Source organism: Neodiprion lecontei, chromosome 7 (assembly GCF_021901455.1).
Source record: "Neodiprion lecontei isolate iyNeoLeco1 chromosome 7, iyNeoLeco1.1, whole genome shotgun sequence".
In the NCBI taxonomy this organism is placed as follows: domain Eukaryota; kingdom Metazoa; phylum Arthropoda; class Insecta; order Hymenoptera; family Diprionidae; genus Neodiprion; species Neodiprion lecontei.
In genome coordinates, this window is record NC_060266.1 from 13962863 (window position 1) to 13978965 (window position 16103).

A 16103-nucleotide genomic window follows, 5' to 3' on the forward strand; every position below is an offset into this window, starting at 1 on the left:
CCTAGCAGAAATGCTTACAGAAGATCATTCGCTTTCATTGTGTTATCTTACATACATTACGACGAGAATAATGTTAGTATAGAAGCAATCAAAGAGTACTGTTGTAGCTGTACAAATGGTATACGAACAATTGGATATTACCCTCATGCAGCTGCTCTTGTATACTACCTGTCTTACAGTACTCATAAGAAATAATTCGATCCGTAAAAATGCTAACGAAACTATTTGACGTGGAAAATGTTTATCTTATTGCTGATGAAGACAGTCACGAGGATAAGATATCATCTCCACTGTAAATCCTTGGTTGTAAGGAATATTTACACAGTTATGGATACGAGAATAAAACAATTTCTTTCGCATACTTGTTCAAAATACTTACTGCAAAGTGCCATTACTAACCTGCTCCGTGATGAGACGCAGTGACAAACATTTTTCTTAAAAAAATTAAAACTTCTTCGAATCCTATGCATTATTATCATAATCATCACCAGTATTTTATTCGGAAAATTTAACTTTGACTTGTTGATGGAGTAAAAAAATGTTATGACTTATTATTTTAAATATTCTAGCTATTTTGAACCCCCCCCCCCCGGGCCAAAACATCAAACTTGTTTTTCGATTAAACTGACCTTCGACACCAAGAAAGTCTGTACATGGATTCAAGATCAGGTCGAGAAATCAATCAACATTATTGTTTTCACCCTTGAAATAAGACATTTCATCAACTCAAAACTCTCATATACAGGGTCGCAAGGCTCGATATCAGGTGAATTAATGTTTAAAAGGCCAATCTCGATATTTTATAGCTATTCAGACAACTTTTTTCAAGACATGATTGAAAACAGTATAAGAATGGCAAACAAGTGCAAACATCGTCATTCTTGACATGGCGCACCATTCACGAAAATTTAAAATAGTCAGTGCAGGTAACATATATCTGAAGCAATGAAATGACAAGTCAAGTTTTCATCACATCGATTAGCTTTCGAAGCATATGAATTTTTTTCGGGACCTTGAGAGTGGTCCCTTGCATCTAAATTGATTTACATAAGAGGTATTTTAGTAATGGATGTAGGTAATTTTTTTTGTAAGAATCCGTGAATCGAACCTTAAAATAAAAAATCGGATGCAAAAAATGTAATTTTGGTCCCTCCCTAGAGAGGATGGAGGGGGCTATGGAGTTATGAAACGCTGGACACATGTTTTTATAACCTACAAAACATTTCTAAACGGACTGTTTAAAAATCTCGAAACAGGGTCATTTAGTCCTTCTCATCCAAGAATACCTTTTAAGAACAGATACCAACTAGTTTACATAGTTTCTCACTATTGGATTCAACGAATGGGAAATCATTTTCTGAAAATGCACTTCTACAGGTACCGTTTGGAGGATCCACGTGGCTTGCGGTATGGTAAATCGCCGCACTGTTCACCGCGCGGTTCCTTGTCTACTGAAATTGCTCAAAGATTATTGAGACGAACTGATTTCCGGGAAAGGAGTATTAGCGATGACACTCAGAGTGAGAGCGGAAGCCCTGAACCGTGTTTTCTTCATCCTGACCACGCCTGGCAAGCCAATTCAAGAAGGGGATCAAGCCAGTCTGAACAGCTCGAAGTTGAGCCTTATGAACTCAGTAAAGATTACAGTAGGTCGCTTCCAGGTAGCCGAAGAAGCAGTTTCCAGAGTCAAGGAGGGACTGACAGCAAACGTAAGTCTTTGTTGCCTTTGGCAGTTTTGTCAGTATCCAGAACTTGATAGAGTCTCATTTTGATTATGTCAGGTGTATAGGTCAGTCAAAAAACCATAAAAACGGGAAAAGTGAAGAAGCTGTAATTTAAAATCATCAACTTGAAAGAGAAACTAATGCTTGATTTTATCAGAATATTATTATCCACTTAGCATGGACGAAAACTGAAAACCATAAATTTACGTCGAAACAGGTTACTGATGAATAATCTGAAACGGAAGGTATCCCCAACGATCGACTTGTGTAACTTTCTTTGTAAGAGAGCTTACATTACATTGCAGCACTTGTTATAAACCAATTCCGTTTTCCAAATTTCCCGGAATAAAGGCTCATTTTATTAGTGAGTGAATTCTGTACAAGTCATGTGATATGAATTTTTGCTAACTGGAGTATGTTTGGAAACAGAACATCTGTTCGATGTATACAACTTGTATGGATTCAAAACGAGTCGTTTAAGTCCAGCCGAATGAAGATAATTCAGTTGTCAATAAAATTAGCTGAAATTGATTAAAATTAGATATATGGTATAGTTTCTTCATTCAAATTAAAACAGAACAGTATGCCAGGTCTGAAAAGTTGTTGAAACTGACTTTTTTCCGAGAAAATTTAATCGTTTTTCGTGCCTCCATATTTAGGGAACATTGTTTGGATCAAATTCAACTTGATTAACTGTACAATCAGTCAAACTTTTTCAGTTTTTATTTTGTAGCTCCTTCGTTTGAACATTATTTCAGCTCAGCTGCACACGTATCTACACCGAAATCCAGCTAATTAATACTTAACGTTGGTCCAAAGTCTTTGAAATTATTTTGAAATGACTTAAAGTTGTTTAAAATAACTTGAAGTCACCTGTGGTCGTACTATGAGTTTTCTTAAATCCACGTAATTTTTGTAATTCTATAAGAATATTTTAAGTCACTGTACTGTACGACCAGCTTCATGAAATTCAATATTCAATCATTTCACTTCTAATTTAGTTAATTGCTTGAATCATGACAAAGTCCGGCTTTGAGCAAGTTTTGAATGGAAATTTTTGATATTTGGTACACTTTATAATTGAAAATTTAGTGTTTTTACAAATAAAAGTAGCTCTGTACCATTTGCAGTCATAACCTTGGCTCGCGAAAAGTGAATTTCGCCCATAGAGATAATAAAAGATAAGTGAGCAAAACGCAGGATTTAGCATAAGTGAAATTCCTCCAAAAACATGATGATATCATGTTAACTAAATCCGATAAAGGTAAACAACGGTCCTTATTGAAAGGAATGACTATCACCATAAATGTCAAAGCTTACTCAATGATATTAGTACATATACGTTACTACCGAAGGATCCTCCTAACACTATAGAAAAAAAGTCAATGATCATATAAATCTTTGGTTGAGTGAAAACTAGATGAATTCCTTTTCAGTAAAGCAATTAAAAACACATCATTCTTTCGCAACTAAAATCTACTTTCAACCAAAAGTTCATAAACCAGGCATACCACACAGACCTATAGTTTCTAACATTAACTCACCGTCGTAGAAAGTTTCAAAATTTTCAGCTAGTTTTTATCTCATATCAATGGAAAAACGGAAAAACATGTCAAAGACTCCTGGTCATTTGTTAATGAAACTAGAGGGAAAAATATCCCCCCAGACTATTATCTGGTTTCACTTGACGTCGTCTCGCTGCTTACTAATATACCTACAAGCCTTGCGATTTCTATAATAAACAAAAGATGGCCGGACATCATATCTCACACCACTATTAAATAAAGGAATTTACAGAAGCCCTCAAATTATGTCTAGAATCCAGTTATTTTGCTTATGATAATCAATTTTACAAGCAATCTTTCGGGGTTGCTATGGGGTCTCCCATTAGCCCGGTTGTTGCGATTTGGTGATAGAACATCTAAAAGATAAAGTCGCTTATTATTACTTAACCTCAATTGATAGGCGTGAGATGACATTCAGTCAAATAACTGATTGGTTTATCTACAAAATATTAGTTATGCATTTAAATTTGAACATTCAAATATTATATCGAATCAGAACATACAATTTATGGGGAAAACATTAATTAGGTAAAATGGTTTTTCTTTATGGGCCCTGAAAATGGTTTGCGGATAGTCCAGCCGAAACGTCGAAAATATTAAACTAATATATTCTGTTGGTTTCACATCGACGAATACCTTGTTTTATTCAAACTACAAAAGGCCATGAAATCGAAAACATAAGTGGTAAGGTCGTGCGGATGAAAAGAAAGAGTAAGTCGAGGTACCCCCATCTATCCTTGTTTGCATACGCATTTACGCATGCGTTACAAGAAAGTCAAAACAATAGGCTATTCGAAGTTAGCGCGCGGCGCAGCACCACTTGCCGCGCGGCAACTTGCCAGCCTCTGATTGTTACAGCGCCATGCCGCGACCATGTGAATGCGTGATTAGGTACTTCTGCTCTACCTCTAGGCAATTGTCGACTCCGCATGCTTGGTAGACAAGGATAGATGGGGGGTAACTCGATTTTCTCTCTCTTTTACTCGGTGAATCGACTGTACCATTCACCTCCCCATTCTATCTGTCATTATCTGTATAGTGTTGACATAACTGATACTAAGTGTGATATCTTGGATCGGAGAGAGGAATCAATACACAGGTTTACGAGAAGACAACTTTATTTCAACTGACTGACTACCACACTCTTCGGCTCTCGTACTCTCTTCTCCCACTCACTCTCGTACATATACATCTCTACGTATATAGGTATAACGCGTGCCCGTATATACATCCCTAATCTCCGCGGTACAATACGCACACGTCGTACATACACCACACTAACGTGATGAAAAAACCGGTACATCCACCTTACTTAAGTTCATTTGAAATCATTTTAATGCCCTTATCAATCTCAGGTGGCAGCACTGGCGAAGCTGACGTTCCAGTCGCCGTTTACAATCGGGACCGCCGACGCAGTTCATGTGCAAGGGTGATGCGAGATCCTGATGAGGTATTGAGATCTTTAAAAGCTGTTAAAGGAGAGCTGGGTCGAACCATGAGTCTGTCGTCGGAGAAAAGGCGAGGCAGTCGTGAGTATAGACAATAGAATGATGAAATTAATTACAAAAAGATGAATATTTTCATTATTATCCGTTTGACTGTTGCATAGTTATTTTCACCAATTGCTTTGACTTTTTACTTCTGTTATTTTTTTATACATTCTTATCATACGTTTACGTGATATCTTCTACATGTCCTGTTATACTTGTCACGAGGCAATTACGTATCACATGTATTGCTTACATCTTATCACGGTCTCTCTTCTTGATTTCTCCCTCTCCTTGTCCCTCTCCCTCTCCTTATTCCTCTCTAACTTCTACTCCCTTATAATTCTCATACTTCAGATGCTGTCTACAAATGTACTGAAATTTTGCTCTCTAGCATTGCTTGGGCATATTAAATAATCAATTAATCAATCAATCCCTCGCCCTCTCCTTCTTTGTGTATCTTTGGACCGACTGACCGACTAATCAACCGAATATTATTTGTTACTGTATCTTTTTCAAGTTTATTACTTACTATTTCCCTATTTCTCTGTTACTTCGTCCTGTATTAGGACGTTCATCAATCAATTGTTGATAACTCATTTCAATAATTCACATCAGATATTGACAATTTTTGTCGGTGTTTGCATATTAAGATATCTTGGAATAGTCACTAGCCATTCTCTCCATGGTTTCCGGAACCGGAAATTGGACTAAAAATCTTTTATTGGATTAAGAGTGCATTGACTCGATCACGCGTAGCACTACAGTAATATTGTCTGCGAACTATAGAAACAATCCGCTTAACCGACTTCCCTGGATACTTTTTTTTAATTTTATACGTACAGTGTGAATTGCTAACAATAGAATACTCTGTCATATGCTGTAGTTTCCTACGCACGCGCTACAATCTAAAACGAGTTGTTTGCTAAGGCGACCAACTGTCATAAATTTAGATGACAGCTCGCCACGATGTATGTAACCTCCAAAATTTTGACATCTGTCAGTATGGAACACAACTGCCAGTAGCGACTGTCACAATTGTTGAGGTAACGTTCGTGGTGGTTGGTCACGCTGACAACCAGTGATCTCAAATTGTAGTGCATGCGCTGTAACAAATTTCTTATAACTGTATTAATTGTAATAAAAATATAAATACTTGCATAAATATTCAATAGGATGATTGGTCAGCTGTTGGAATTCTCTTTGTTTGAAAAATTGGCTAAACAATCGGTAACAAGAATGGACAGTTGTCAATCAACGAAATATTATTACAAATTACATTGATATATGAATTTAAGATTTTGGACGGTTAACAATGAATCGTATACTCTTATCTTTTAGAAGCATTGTATGTAGCAGCCGAATCATTTTGAATTTGGTATGAGTCGTCAGTATTTTTAATCGTACCAGTCCTTTTGATTTATTGTCACAAAGATAACATCAAATTTTCCGAACAGGGTTCGAACAGGCAACGTGATAAATGAATAAAATACATATCAAATAGTACGATTGAGTTTTATGCTAGCTACTTAACATGATTTATAACATTCAAAACACGCTGATCAATGGATTGACACGCTGCTAGCGCAGCTTCATTCGTCACGTTGCACTTGAGCGCTGTATGTCTAACTGTGACTACAATACTCAAATTCTTAGAGTGCGTTAAATTATAATAAACTACGTACAATTATATCGCAAGAAATTCACACTGTATATCACTGTGCTGTTGCTCTGTATACGTATCTCGTCGGAAGAATGTCACTATATGCATGTATCTACCATTAACACGCGTTACTAAACGTTGAGCAATCAAAAGAATTCAACTGCGAAATTATTATGAAGGTGTGATGATGACAATTTCTATTAACAATATGTGAAAAATTCGTCTACATAGTTAAATGCTATTTGCTAACTGAACCCAGGCAAAAAAAAAAAAAAAAAAACAAAATGAAAACTCACAGCGAAAGAAAGAAGGTAAGGTAAAACTTCACCCTGGAAGTAGCTTGAGTAAATGACCTGACACTCTCGATAAAGCCAACTTGTCGCTTTCGAGCATACTCACGTTGTAACTAAAAATGATGAATAGTTAACGAGTGTAAGGATGGAATCTTGGATAACACATCTTATGAAGGGTCTAGCCGGATAAGAATGGTGAATCTGCCCCCACCAAATTTTGTGGAACCGATTTTTTCCCAAGTTCCTAACCCAAAAAAAAAATGTTGTGCAAAATTACAGCTTTCTACATCGATTCCGAGGGGTTTTTCTGATGAAAAAACGTGTTTTTTCGATTTTTGTGGTTATTAAATACTAACAGGCGACCGAAAAATCTGAAACAATTCTGAAAAATCAGAAACATGTTATCATTTATGGAAAAAATATATGCAACTTTTTTTCATGCTGAAGCCTATTATTAATCATCGAATCTTCCTTTAAAAAATGTATTTTGTAGTGCATATATTTTGCTACTATTATGACAAAAATTGACGTGATTCTACTATTAATTCCCTGAAAATTAAACAAAAAAGGCTCAAAATTCGGCCTGCAACACATTGAAAAAAAATAAAACGACAAAATTTCACATTTTTTTATGAGAATCCATACATAAATCATTCTTTAGGTTTGATTGTTGGGTTATCATGGTTGGAGTAGTTGTGAGACATAACAAACAGATGTAATCAGTAAGATTTTATTGCTAATTTGAGTTTATTAATAAATGTTATCAGTATAATAAGTGTAATTTGAGTTTCCATAAATGTCATTGATCAAGCATTAACTCCTAGTATTTATATTGCTACATATTTAATCTTCATCGCTATCACTGTTGATGATAGCATTGACCTCTTCTACATCAAAGAGTCCTGTGAGGATTTCAGCTGGTCTTATAATTTTCGATAGATATCGCGCATTAGATAGATGATAAACGATTGCAGCAATGTGTGAACAGCAACCAACGGTTCGTTTGCCATTTGGACAATCACAAACGTAACGGCGAATTCCAGAAGATCCTTGGGAATCACGAGTATAATCAATTTAGTATCTATAAGTTTTTCTATTAATGTGTCTCGACCTCACAAGAACTTGAACGATTGCGTGATTTGCATCTTCTAATGTCTTCAAATAATTGAGTGCAATATTTGCATCCTCGTCCATTATTTCAGCAAGGTAAGATACTGCTTGAGATAGCTGGTATGAACCAGTAAAGAGTATATTCAATTCCTTTTCGGTCAGCTCCGGGAAATCAAGCAAATCAGCTGATGCTCATTGTTGAAATTGCGTTTTTTCGGCGATTCAAACGCTCCAACTCCGCCTCTTCTACCAATGAATTCTCGCTATTACGCCTAGACTTCATCTGCTCAATAATATCATCCCTAATGCCAACATCAGAATTCAACCTCTTTCTAAAGATATTATTCAGATAGCAAGCAATCCTGAAGAGTGATTGAACCTTTGGGAGAAGTTTATTATCTAAAGAGTGATGAAGTAGCTTATATTTCTAGCCACGGATACCGTGAACTGCTTCGACCACCCAACGAACTTTTGTAACCCATCGAGAGTTGTTCGACTCTTCAGTTGTGAGCTGACTACGTTGTTTTAATGCTGGCATGAGTACCTTATATTTTCTCCTTTCTAACTGCTGCAGCACATCTCGGAATCCTCGATCAACTACGCAAATGTCACCTGGCCTCATGATTCGTTGGAGACCATTTGGATTGTCTATCAGTATTCTCATTATTTTGGCATCGTTTTCAGTAGCGTAAAAAGGCCCCTCCATCTCAACAATGTACCCATTCGTCGTGAAAATAGTAAAATGTTTACATAATGGGACCTTTCTCTGTCCAGAATACGATTTTCGTTGATAGTTGTTGTTCGTACTCTTCTGATGCCGAATGTAAGTTCCATCAAATATCAGCACTAATTGGTCCTCGAGCTCATACAGTTTCTTCACTGTATCCGAAGTTTGATGTTCCACAAGATCATCCCTTGATTTGCTAAAATATCCAAAACCCTCTGGTAAAATATCTTTCTCAAAAGAGTTCACAACTTCTGCACAATAACCTGAAACTTGCTGGTCACGATCAAGCCCTAGTACAGATGCAATTATACTATTCGAATTCCCAGTCCTCATTTTGAAAAGAAACACTACCAGTGCTTGCAAAATGTGACGGGTCTTGGAATTCCTCATCGATTTCATTTTCCCAGACAGCTCATTCAGATTTGCGTAACTGAGCCCAGTCAATGCTTCCAGACGTTGATCAGATAGAGTACCATCCCTAATTTGATGCTTCAATTCTTGGCCATTCGACAAGTCATTCAGGAAAAACGTCAAGTCTGATACTTCAATCATACTGTTACCAGCATGTATTTTCAACGTAGCTGGGTCATCTGAATAGAATTTGTTTTTTATCAGATGAGTTGGGCAACAACGATTTCCTTTAGGAATGAAGATCTTTCTTTTCTGGAATGCTTGCAATCGAGCTTCAGAAGTGATAGTGACGATTGGTGATGATGAGTAACAAAGAAAGCAGTATTTGTGAGTTGACACTACCCGTGGAAAAGGCATTTCTACCAACTCGACATTGACTGGCTCCTGCACTACAAATGATTGGTTGCCAGTAGACGATTGTGATGGAGTGTCTGTGGAACTTTGTAAAGGTATCACTGTAGAAGATTGTTGTGAAGAAGTCCTTTAAGATGAGTGTAAAGAAAGTGAAGATGTCTGCGTTAGCAACTCATAGAGGTCTGAATCTTCATCATCAACTTCTGGCATAGAACATTGGCGAGATCCACCAAACTCTGTTGCTCGTTGTGGTCCAGATTCTCTTGAGCCAGATGTCGATAATGATTCGGTGCTATTTCTATTACTTTTGCTCTATGGAATCAACCTGCAATGATTGCAGAGAATATCCCCAAGTTTCAAGACCGCCTATTCTCACAGAGTATTCTGAACATTCGCCATAATCGTTTATTCTTTTTCGCTGCCCCTTCTATGCTCTAAGCATACGAGAACAGTATGCACATCTCGTCGGATCTGTTGTTGAATCCGAGCTTACCTGAGGCGTTGACATGGTGTATTACTGATGTTGATCAATCGCTCATAAGTTATTCTGAAACCAATAACTTAAAATTAAGATGTTGTGTGGGTGCATAACTTCTAGTATGAAAATCTAGTTTTCACTGCGAGAACCATGCTTAATGATGGACGAAACATTGATAAAATTCTTACCGACAGCACGGCTATTTTTGTTTCATTCTTTGTCCCGAGTATCGTATAGAATGGATAGAAATTCATACATTTGTAGCTAAGCACTGACTAGGACTTGCACTGAATATTCTCACTGAGCAGATCGTAGTTGACGAGTTGAAATCGTGAAGTGAAATGACTAAGCAGGCACATGAGCGCTCCGCTTATATGTTTTTATTTACGTTCGGAAACATATGCGGCGTTTCGCTGAGTGGTGGGGGACGCACAATACGGCGTAACACAAGTCCCCTGCGTCTCACGCTCACCCGTTACGTTGAGAAGGTTCGCGCGCCTCGTTTTCGCTCTTTGGGGAATAGAATTTTCGTGCGCTCAGTTGCGCGCTGTAGCCCGAAAAGTCGATGCGCGTGCCGTGCGTGCACCACACATTTGATTACGACGTGTGTCAGCTCAGTTGTATAGGATGAGACAAATGATTCACTCTGTCACGATGGAGAAATAAAGAAATAAGTAGGAAAATGGGCCCGGTGTCCGAAGTATCTAGATCGATTTCGAGGTTCAATGCCGTTCAATACATTCACACAAGCGGCGCCACTTGAGCTGTGCAGCTTACCGACAGCTCTGATGATTTTATCATCCATGTTATTGTCAAAAATTGGACAAACTCCATTTCGACCTTGTTAATCGACATCGAAAATTCCAACATATCCAAAATAAGCGTAAAAATCATATTGTATACATCTGTTTGTCATGTCTCACAACTACTCCAGCCATGATCACCTGATAATTTAACCCAAAGAATGATTTATGTATGGATTCTCATAAAAAAATGTGAAATTTTGTCGTTTTATTTTTTTCAATGTGTTGCAGGCCGAATTTTGAGCCTTTTTTGTTTAATTTTCAGGGAATTAATAGTAGAATCACGTCAATTTTTGTCATAATAGTAGCAAAATATATGCACTACAAAATACATTTTTTAAAGGAAGATTCGATGATTAATAATAGGCTTCAGCATGAAAAAAAGTTGCATATATTTTTTCCATAAATGTTAACATGTTTCTGATTTTTCAGAATTGTTTCAGATTTTTCGGTCGCCTCTTAGTATTTAATGACTGCAAAAATCGAAAAAACACGTTTGTTCGTCAGAAAAACCCCTCGGAATCGATGTAGAAAGCTGTAATTTTGCACAACATTTTTTTTTTGGGTTAGGAACTTGGGAAAAAATCGGTGCCACAAAATTCGGTGGGGGCAGATTCACCATTCTTATTCGGCTAGACCCTTTAGAGATTGAATCAGATTCCATGCGCAGCAGTAATAAATTGGAAACGTGAGCGTGACTCCACCTAGTTTATTACTCCGAACTGGAACCGTGTGTTACTGTTTTTTGCCATTGCAAGGAATAGAATAAATGTTCAGCGTGTGTTTTTCTACTGACGTGTCAATCGTACAAGAAAAAGAGTCAAAAAGATCATGCAATTTCATAAATTTTCATAAAATTACACTACATCGTGGAAATTTATAGTTCACTGTGAAATTACGCAGTTCGCAAATCAACTTGACACGGTATATTATACGTTGTGTCATTGTGTGTCCCCTATCATCTTTCTCCTTACGTGTTGTCTATAATTATTGCTTCTTTACAACTGTGTCATTATAGTACGCATTTATACGTTCTTATGCACAATCACTACTGTCCATTAACTATCAATACATCACTGCCTACGTCTTGTCTTGTTATCGATCAAGATCGTCGATTACTGTTTTTATTATGTCGATTGTATGTGTGTTTGGAATTGTACATTAATTTTGTGTGTATAATGCTTTTTCTGCAAAACAATAATGATCATCGTTCATAACTTCTTACATATTGACGAAACTCGAAACAAAATACAACCGTAAACCCGTAACATTTGCTCGATTGAATCGCACCGTTCAAACCCCTGCTATCTCTGTCAATTCGAATACAACCACCTATGCTGGACCGCCACGACCGGCATCCAACAACTAGAGTGCGTTGTACCAACCGTTACAGTGTGGCAGTGTGAACCTGTATCACCGAGGACAGCTAAGTCATCCTTCTGTAGTGCATTTACGCACTCGACACCACTGCGATAATTTATGCAACGCACTATCAACCATCAATAGGGGGCTCTGGTAAGATTTATTCTCTCTCTCTCTCTCTCTCTACCCTGCTTTTCTATTCTCTTTTCTTCTCTTGTTCTTTCAATATCCGACTAACTCAATTCAGCTTTCTGTCGTTCTGCTGTATCGTAGAATCAATTTTCACCGTCCGTCGATCCACCCATGTCACTCCCGCATCCGTTGTCTCCTATCATCGACATAATACATTTGCAACGTTACGACTCATTTAAAGACCCCACCTAATCCCGACAAGTTGATTTCACGTGTCGACTCAATGTACCATGAATAGCTTATCGGAAATATGAAACTCAGAATTATTTATGTATTCTGTTTTCAAGTGCTTTAATATATAAAATTTTACATTAGATCTAGAATATGCAAACCAAAACTTTAATTCAATGAGAAATACATTTGTGTCTACCTTCACTAGTATTTGCTTTGTACGTCGTTCTTAAGTGAATATTGTACTTTCGTCTAATACAGCAAAGCGTATTGTGCTCTGGTAATTTATTTTTGTTTTTTTCACGTATTTGAATCTCTTCAAACCTTATTATGTTATAGGATTGATGATCCTGCTTGTGGGTTGACTACATTATTTACAGCTATTTTTCACTGGATTTGAAGTAACAATGCGCTACTACACTGAATCAAATATTTTTGGGGTTTTGCCATCAATTTTCTTAACTTCTTCCAGTTAATCCACGAGCTCAATCGTAAATCTTATCATTTCCCAAAGTATTAGAGAGATTTTATTACTCAGAAAAAAAAGAATTGTAAAATACGATTTCCTGTATTTGATAAAGGTCTGACATTCCCTTGACCGAAGTGGCATTCTACAAGCAGCGCTCATAGTCCTAGTCAGAATTAACATATTTAAATGTATCGAAGTTGTCACGAGCGGTGCCACTTGTAGTAATTCATATAGCGATTATAAGGAAAGCGTACCTAAGATGTACCGCATCGATTATCTACGATTTGCGGTGTGGTGTGGTACATTAAAAAATATTGCACATGTATTTCTTTCCGTGCGGATTTGATCCTTTAATGGGTAAGACTGCCTCTAAAGTTCACCTCAAAGAAATAATGAATGCAACCCCTAAGGGTAAGAAAACTGCGAACATTATCATCTGCTGAGAGTGAATACGTTACGTCCAATTGATTGTATCGTAAAACGACTTTTTCCGCAAAACTTCTAGGACAGTTTCGTCCATTTAACGGCTCAATTAGCACGAGCATGAAAATTGGTATTGAATTAGTTTTTGATGAACAGCATATGACAGAATGCAGGTAATCGGTCAAGTACACCCTGGGTACTTTCCGGGTAAGTTAGGCAAGATCGGCAGATCAGTGCATATCTACATCAGCACTAGACTTCAGCAACTTTCTTGGAGAAGCCTTTGCCTTGTCTTCTTGATATCTTTAATCTATATGGCTTTTGGTATTAGACATGTCATCAATAAAAAAACAGTGTCTCAATCACTCTCGATGCAAAAGAAAATATGTATGCTGAACATTGGGCTAGATCCTGTTTCTTCATTGATTAACTTCTGTAATTTACGAACCGGTATATTTTATAACAAGTGATGAAAGTGAGTTTTCTGACACCTGTAAAGTTTGCAGCATAAGCCGCAAAGACGATTTTGCGTTCAGAAGAATACAAAGTTGGTGGCATCAGCCAAAGACGAGTGCTACGTTCGCATGAGTACTAGTGTGAATGCAGCATGAGCCAAGGCAAGCGCTGTGAATACACGCTATTTTTCTAAACACTGTGACGTGGATTTTTCCCGTACCTCGATCACTCGAAGGAAATGACCTAGCACTTACCGCGTGCACAAGAATTCGGCGTCCCGCGATGTAAGCTGGATCTTAAACAATATCCCGAAATTCTGTTGGGCGCCTGGCGTGATTAACACACCTCAAAATCGTTAATTCGCTAGACCTCAGCAATCAACTCGGTAGCTCAGTACCGCGGAGAGGGGAGCGGTAATTTTTGGGGAGAGAGAGCGAGACCTCCGACACCAACACGTTATTTACCAAATTACAATAAAATAAAATCATATATTTCACGACAACGCTGATATCAACAAAAGAAAAAATAATTCAAAATTCGCTTTTCGCGATTCAAAATCAAATACTTAGATCTCACAAAAAAAAACTAAATCTAGAAGACCTCTAAGCCTACGTGTGCTAGTCGCTGCTTTAGTAATAAACAATAACTCAAAAACCAAAAACGGAATCTGACCCGACGCGCTAACCACGATCGTCCTCAACTACATACAGCGCTAATCGCCCAACTATAATGCTACCTCACAAGGGCAATAACTAAAACCAAACTTTATTCGACGCGCTAATCGCACCTCTAGCTTTTATTCGTAATTACGTCTGTCTCCACGGTAATCGTATAACTTTTATCGCAACGCATCCGAACTCAATCCGTACTCGCCGTTCCCTGAAAGTTCACAAATCGCCCCGCTAACCCGAGCGTTCACGCACAAGAATACGCGACCTACGCTAGAGGTGACACTTTTACCCAAGCTGACTCGACTCGACCCGGTACAGCGGAATTTGGCTACACTCAATTTAAAACAAGAGTGACTCGACTCAAAACCGTGACTCGACTTTATACCATAAACAAACCAAATGTTACTCCCAGCGTTCTCGCGAGAACTCAGGCTACGGCCATCAAACAAGGAGATCGGCAAACAAATTTCGAGTGCCACTCTAACTCAACAAAGAATTGGCCAACCGTTGACCGGTGCGCCGAGCTAAATTGCACTCGAAATGAGCTCGCAAAGACTTAATAGCACTTAACGATTCGTAACCACACCAAGAATTCGTCAACTCCCGTTTCGGCCATGGCACACACAACTCAATAACGTTTCTTTATTTTCTGCAAGTTTAACTACCTCGGACTGTCGCCAGGACTCAAGTGACGAGCTCCGCTAATCGGAGCTGCAATTCGACCATGCCTCGAACATAGGCGCTATCCGTCGTCAAAATTCTTCCGCTCTAATTGGTGTTCTCGTTACGAAATTCTTATAGGCTAACTTATCGCTATCGTTGGCTCCCGCTGCTGCGGGGTGCTGATTGGCGGTCCAGTCGCCGGTATCCCGTAGTTCGACAGTGGCGTGGTGATTACTTCGCGAGGTTGCGTAACGTCAGCGTGGTGAGTGGAGGCTACGGCTCGCCGGCCACCAACGGGAGTCTCTTCCGCCTTGGGTTCCCTCGCGGCAGAGCTCTACGTTGACGCTCTCTCCGTAGCCTCGCGTGAGGCCGTCCTTTCGTCGCGACCCGTCGCGACTGTGGTTTTATCATGCTTTCGAATTTGCCGCCGTTCCCGTGTATGATGCCGCATCTGCTCGAAACAAAAAAAAAAATAAAAAAAATCCTGAAAAATCATCTTCGCCAGACCGAAAATTGTCCCCCCTCAGAGTATCGGATGCGTGACCTTTGTCCTGGCATTCTTTTTCGAAAGGATTAGCAGTCTGATCCGCGGGATCCCTAATTTCGAGTCCCATCTAGGGTTCGGGGAGCCGTTTGGAACGCGCACCCGAAATGCCACGTTACAGTGCATACGTGTTTGTTATGTATCAAGTACAAGCTTTGAAATATACTTTATTGTAATTATACCGGTAATCGAGTGAGGTACCGGACCTTCTTCACCTCGAACCGTAACTCTACCTTTCCGATTATTCTGCTCGTCAGTTGCAGCGGTGTGTGAAAATTTAAGTATGATATATTTTTACTATTTGAAAATTGTAGCGGACATCCGCCCCCAGAAAGCCAGCGAAGAATTTCTCACAATATTTCCTTTTCTCTATTTCTGTCTTTTTACAATTATTGTTCTTTGCAGTTAATTTTCGAGTGTCTAGGCTTCGCCTCGCTAACTGCGAGCCAAGGGTTTGACCGCGCCGGGAATTTCCCTACATGTGGCATTTATGGCGCGACGCGACCCATGGCCTCGACTCGAGGGCGAGCCTGCACT

General features: G+C 38.6%; 1 protein-coding gene across 1 annotated transcript; it reads left to right on the plus strand.

The window, feature by feature from the left end:
- The first annotated feature begins 209 nt into the window (after nt 1-209).
- LOC124295549 lies at nt 210-15263 on the plus strand. Its single transcript, XM_046745965.1, has 4 exons — nt 210-292; nt 1378-1709; nt 4645-4818; nt 15161-15263. Exons 1-4 carry the CDS (start codon nt 210-212, stop codon nt 15163-15165), a joined length of 594 nt encoding a protein of 197 aa, XP_046601921.1. The 3' UTR covers nt 15166-15263.
- The last annotated feature ends 840 nt before the right edge of the window (nt 15264-16103 follow it).

Coding starts and splice junctions, on each gene's coding strand:
- LOC124295549 (XM_046745965.1), top strand. CDS start 210: ATGCTAACGAAACTATTTGACGTGGAAAATGTTTATCTTATTGCTGAT. Junction 293..1,377: donor GATAAGATATCATCTCCACT/GTAAATCCTTGG, acceptor GCACTTCTACAG/GTACCGTTTGGAGGATCCAC. Junction 1,710..4,644: donor AGGAGGGACTGACAGCAAAC/GTAAGTCTTTGT, acceptor TATCAATCTCAG/GTGGCAGCACTGGCGAAGCT.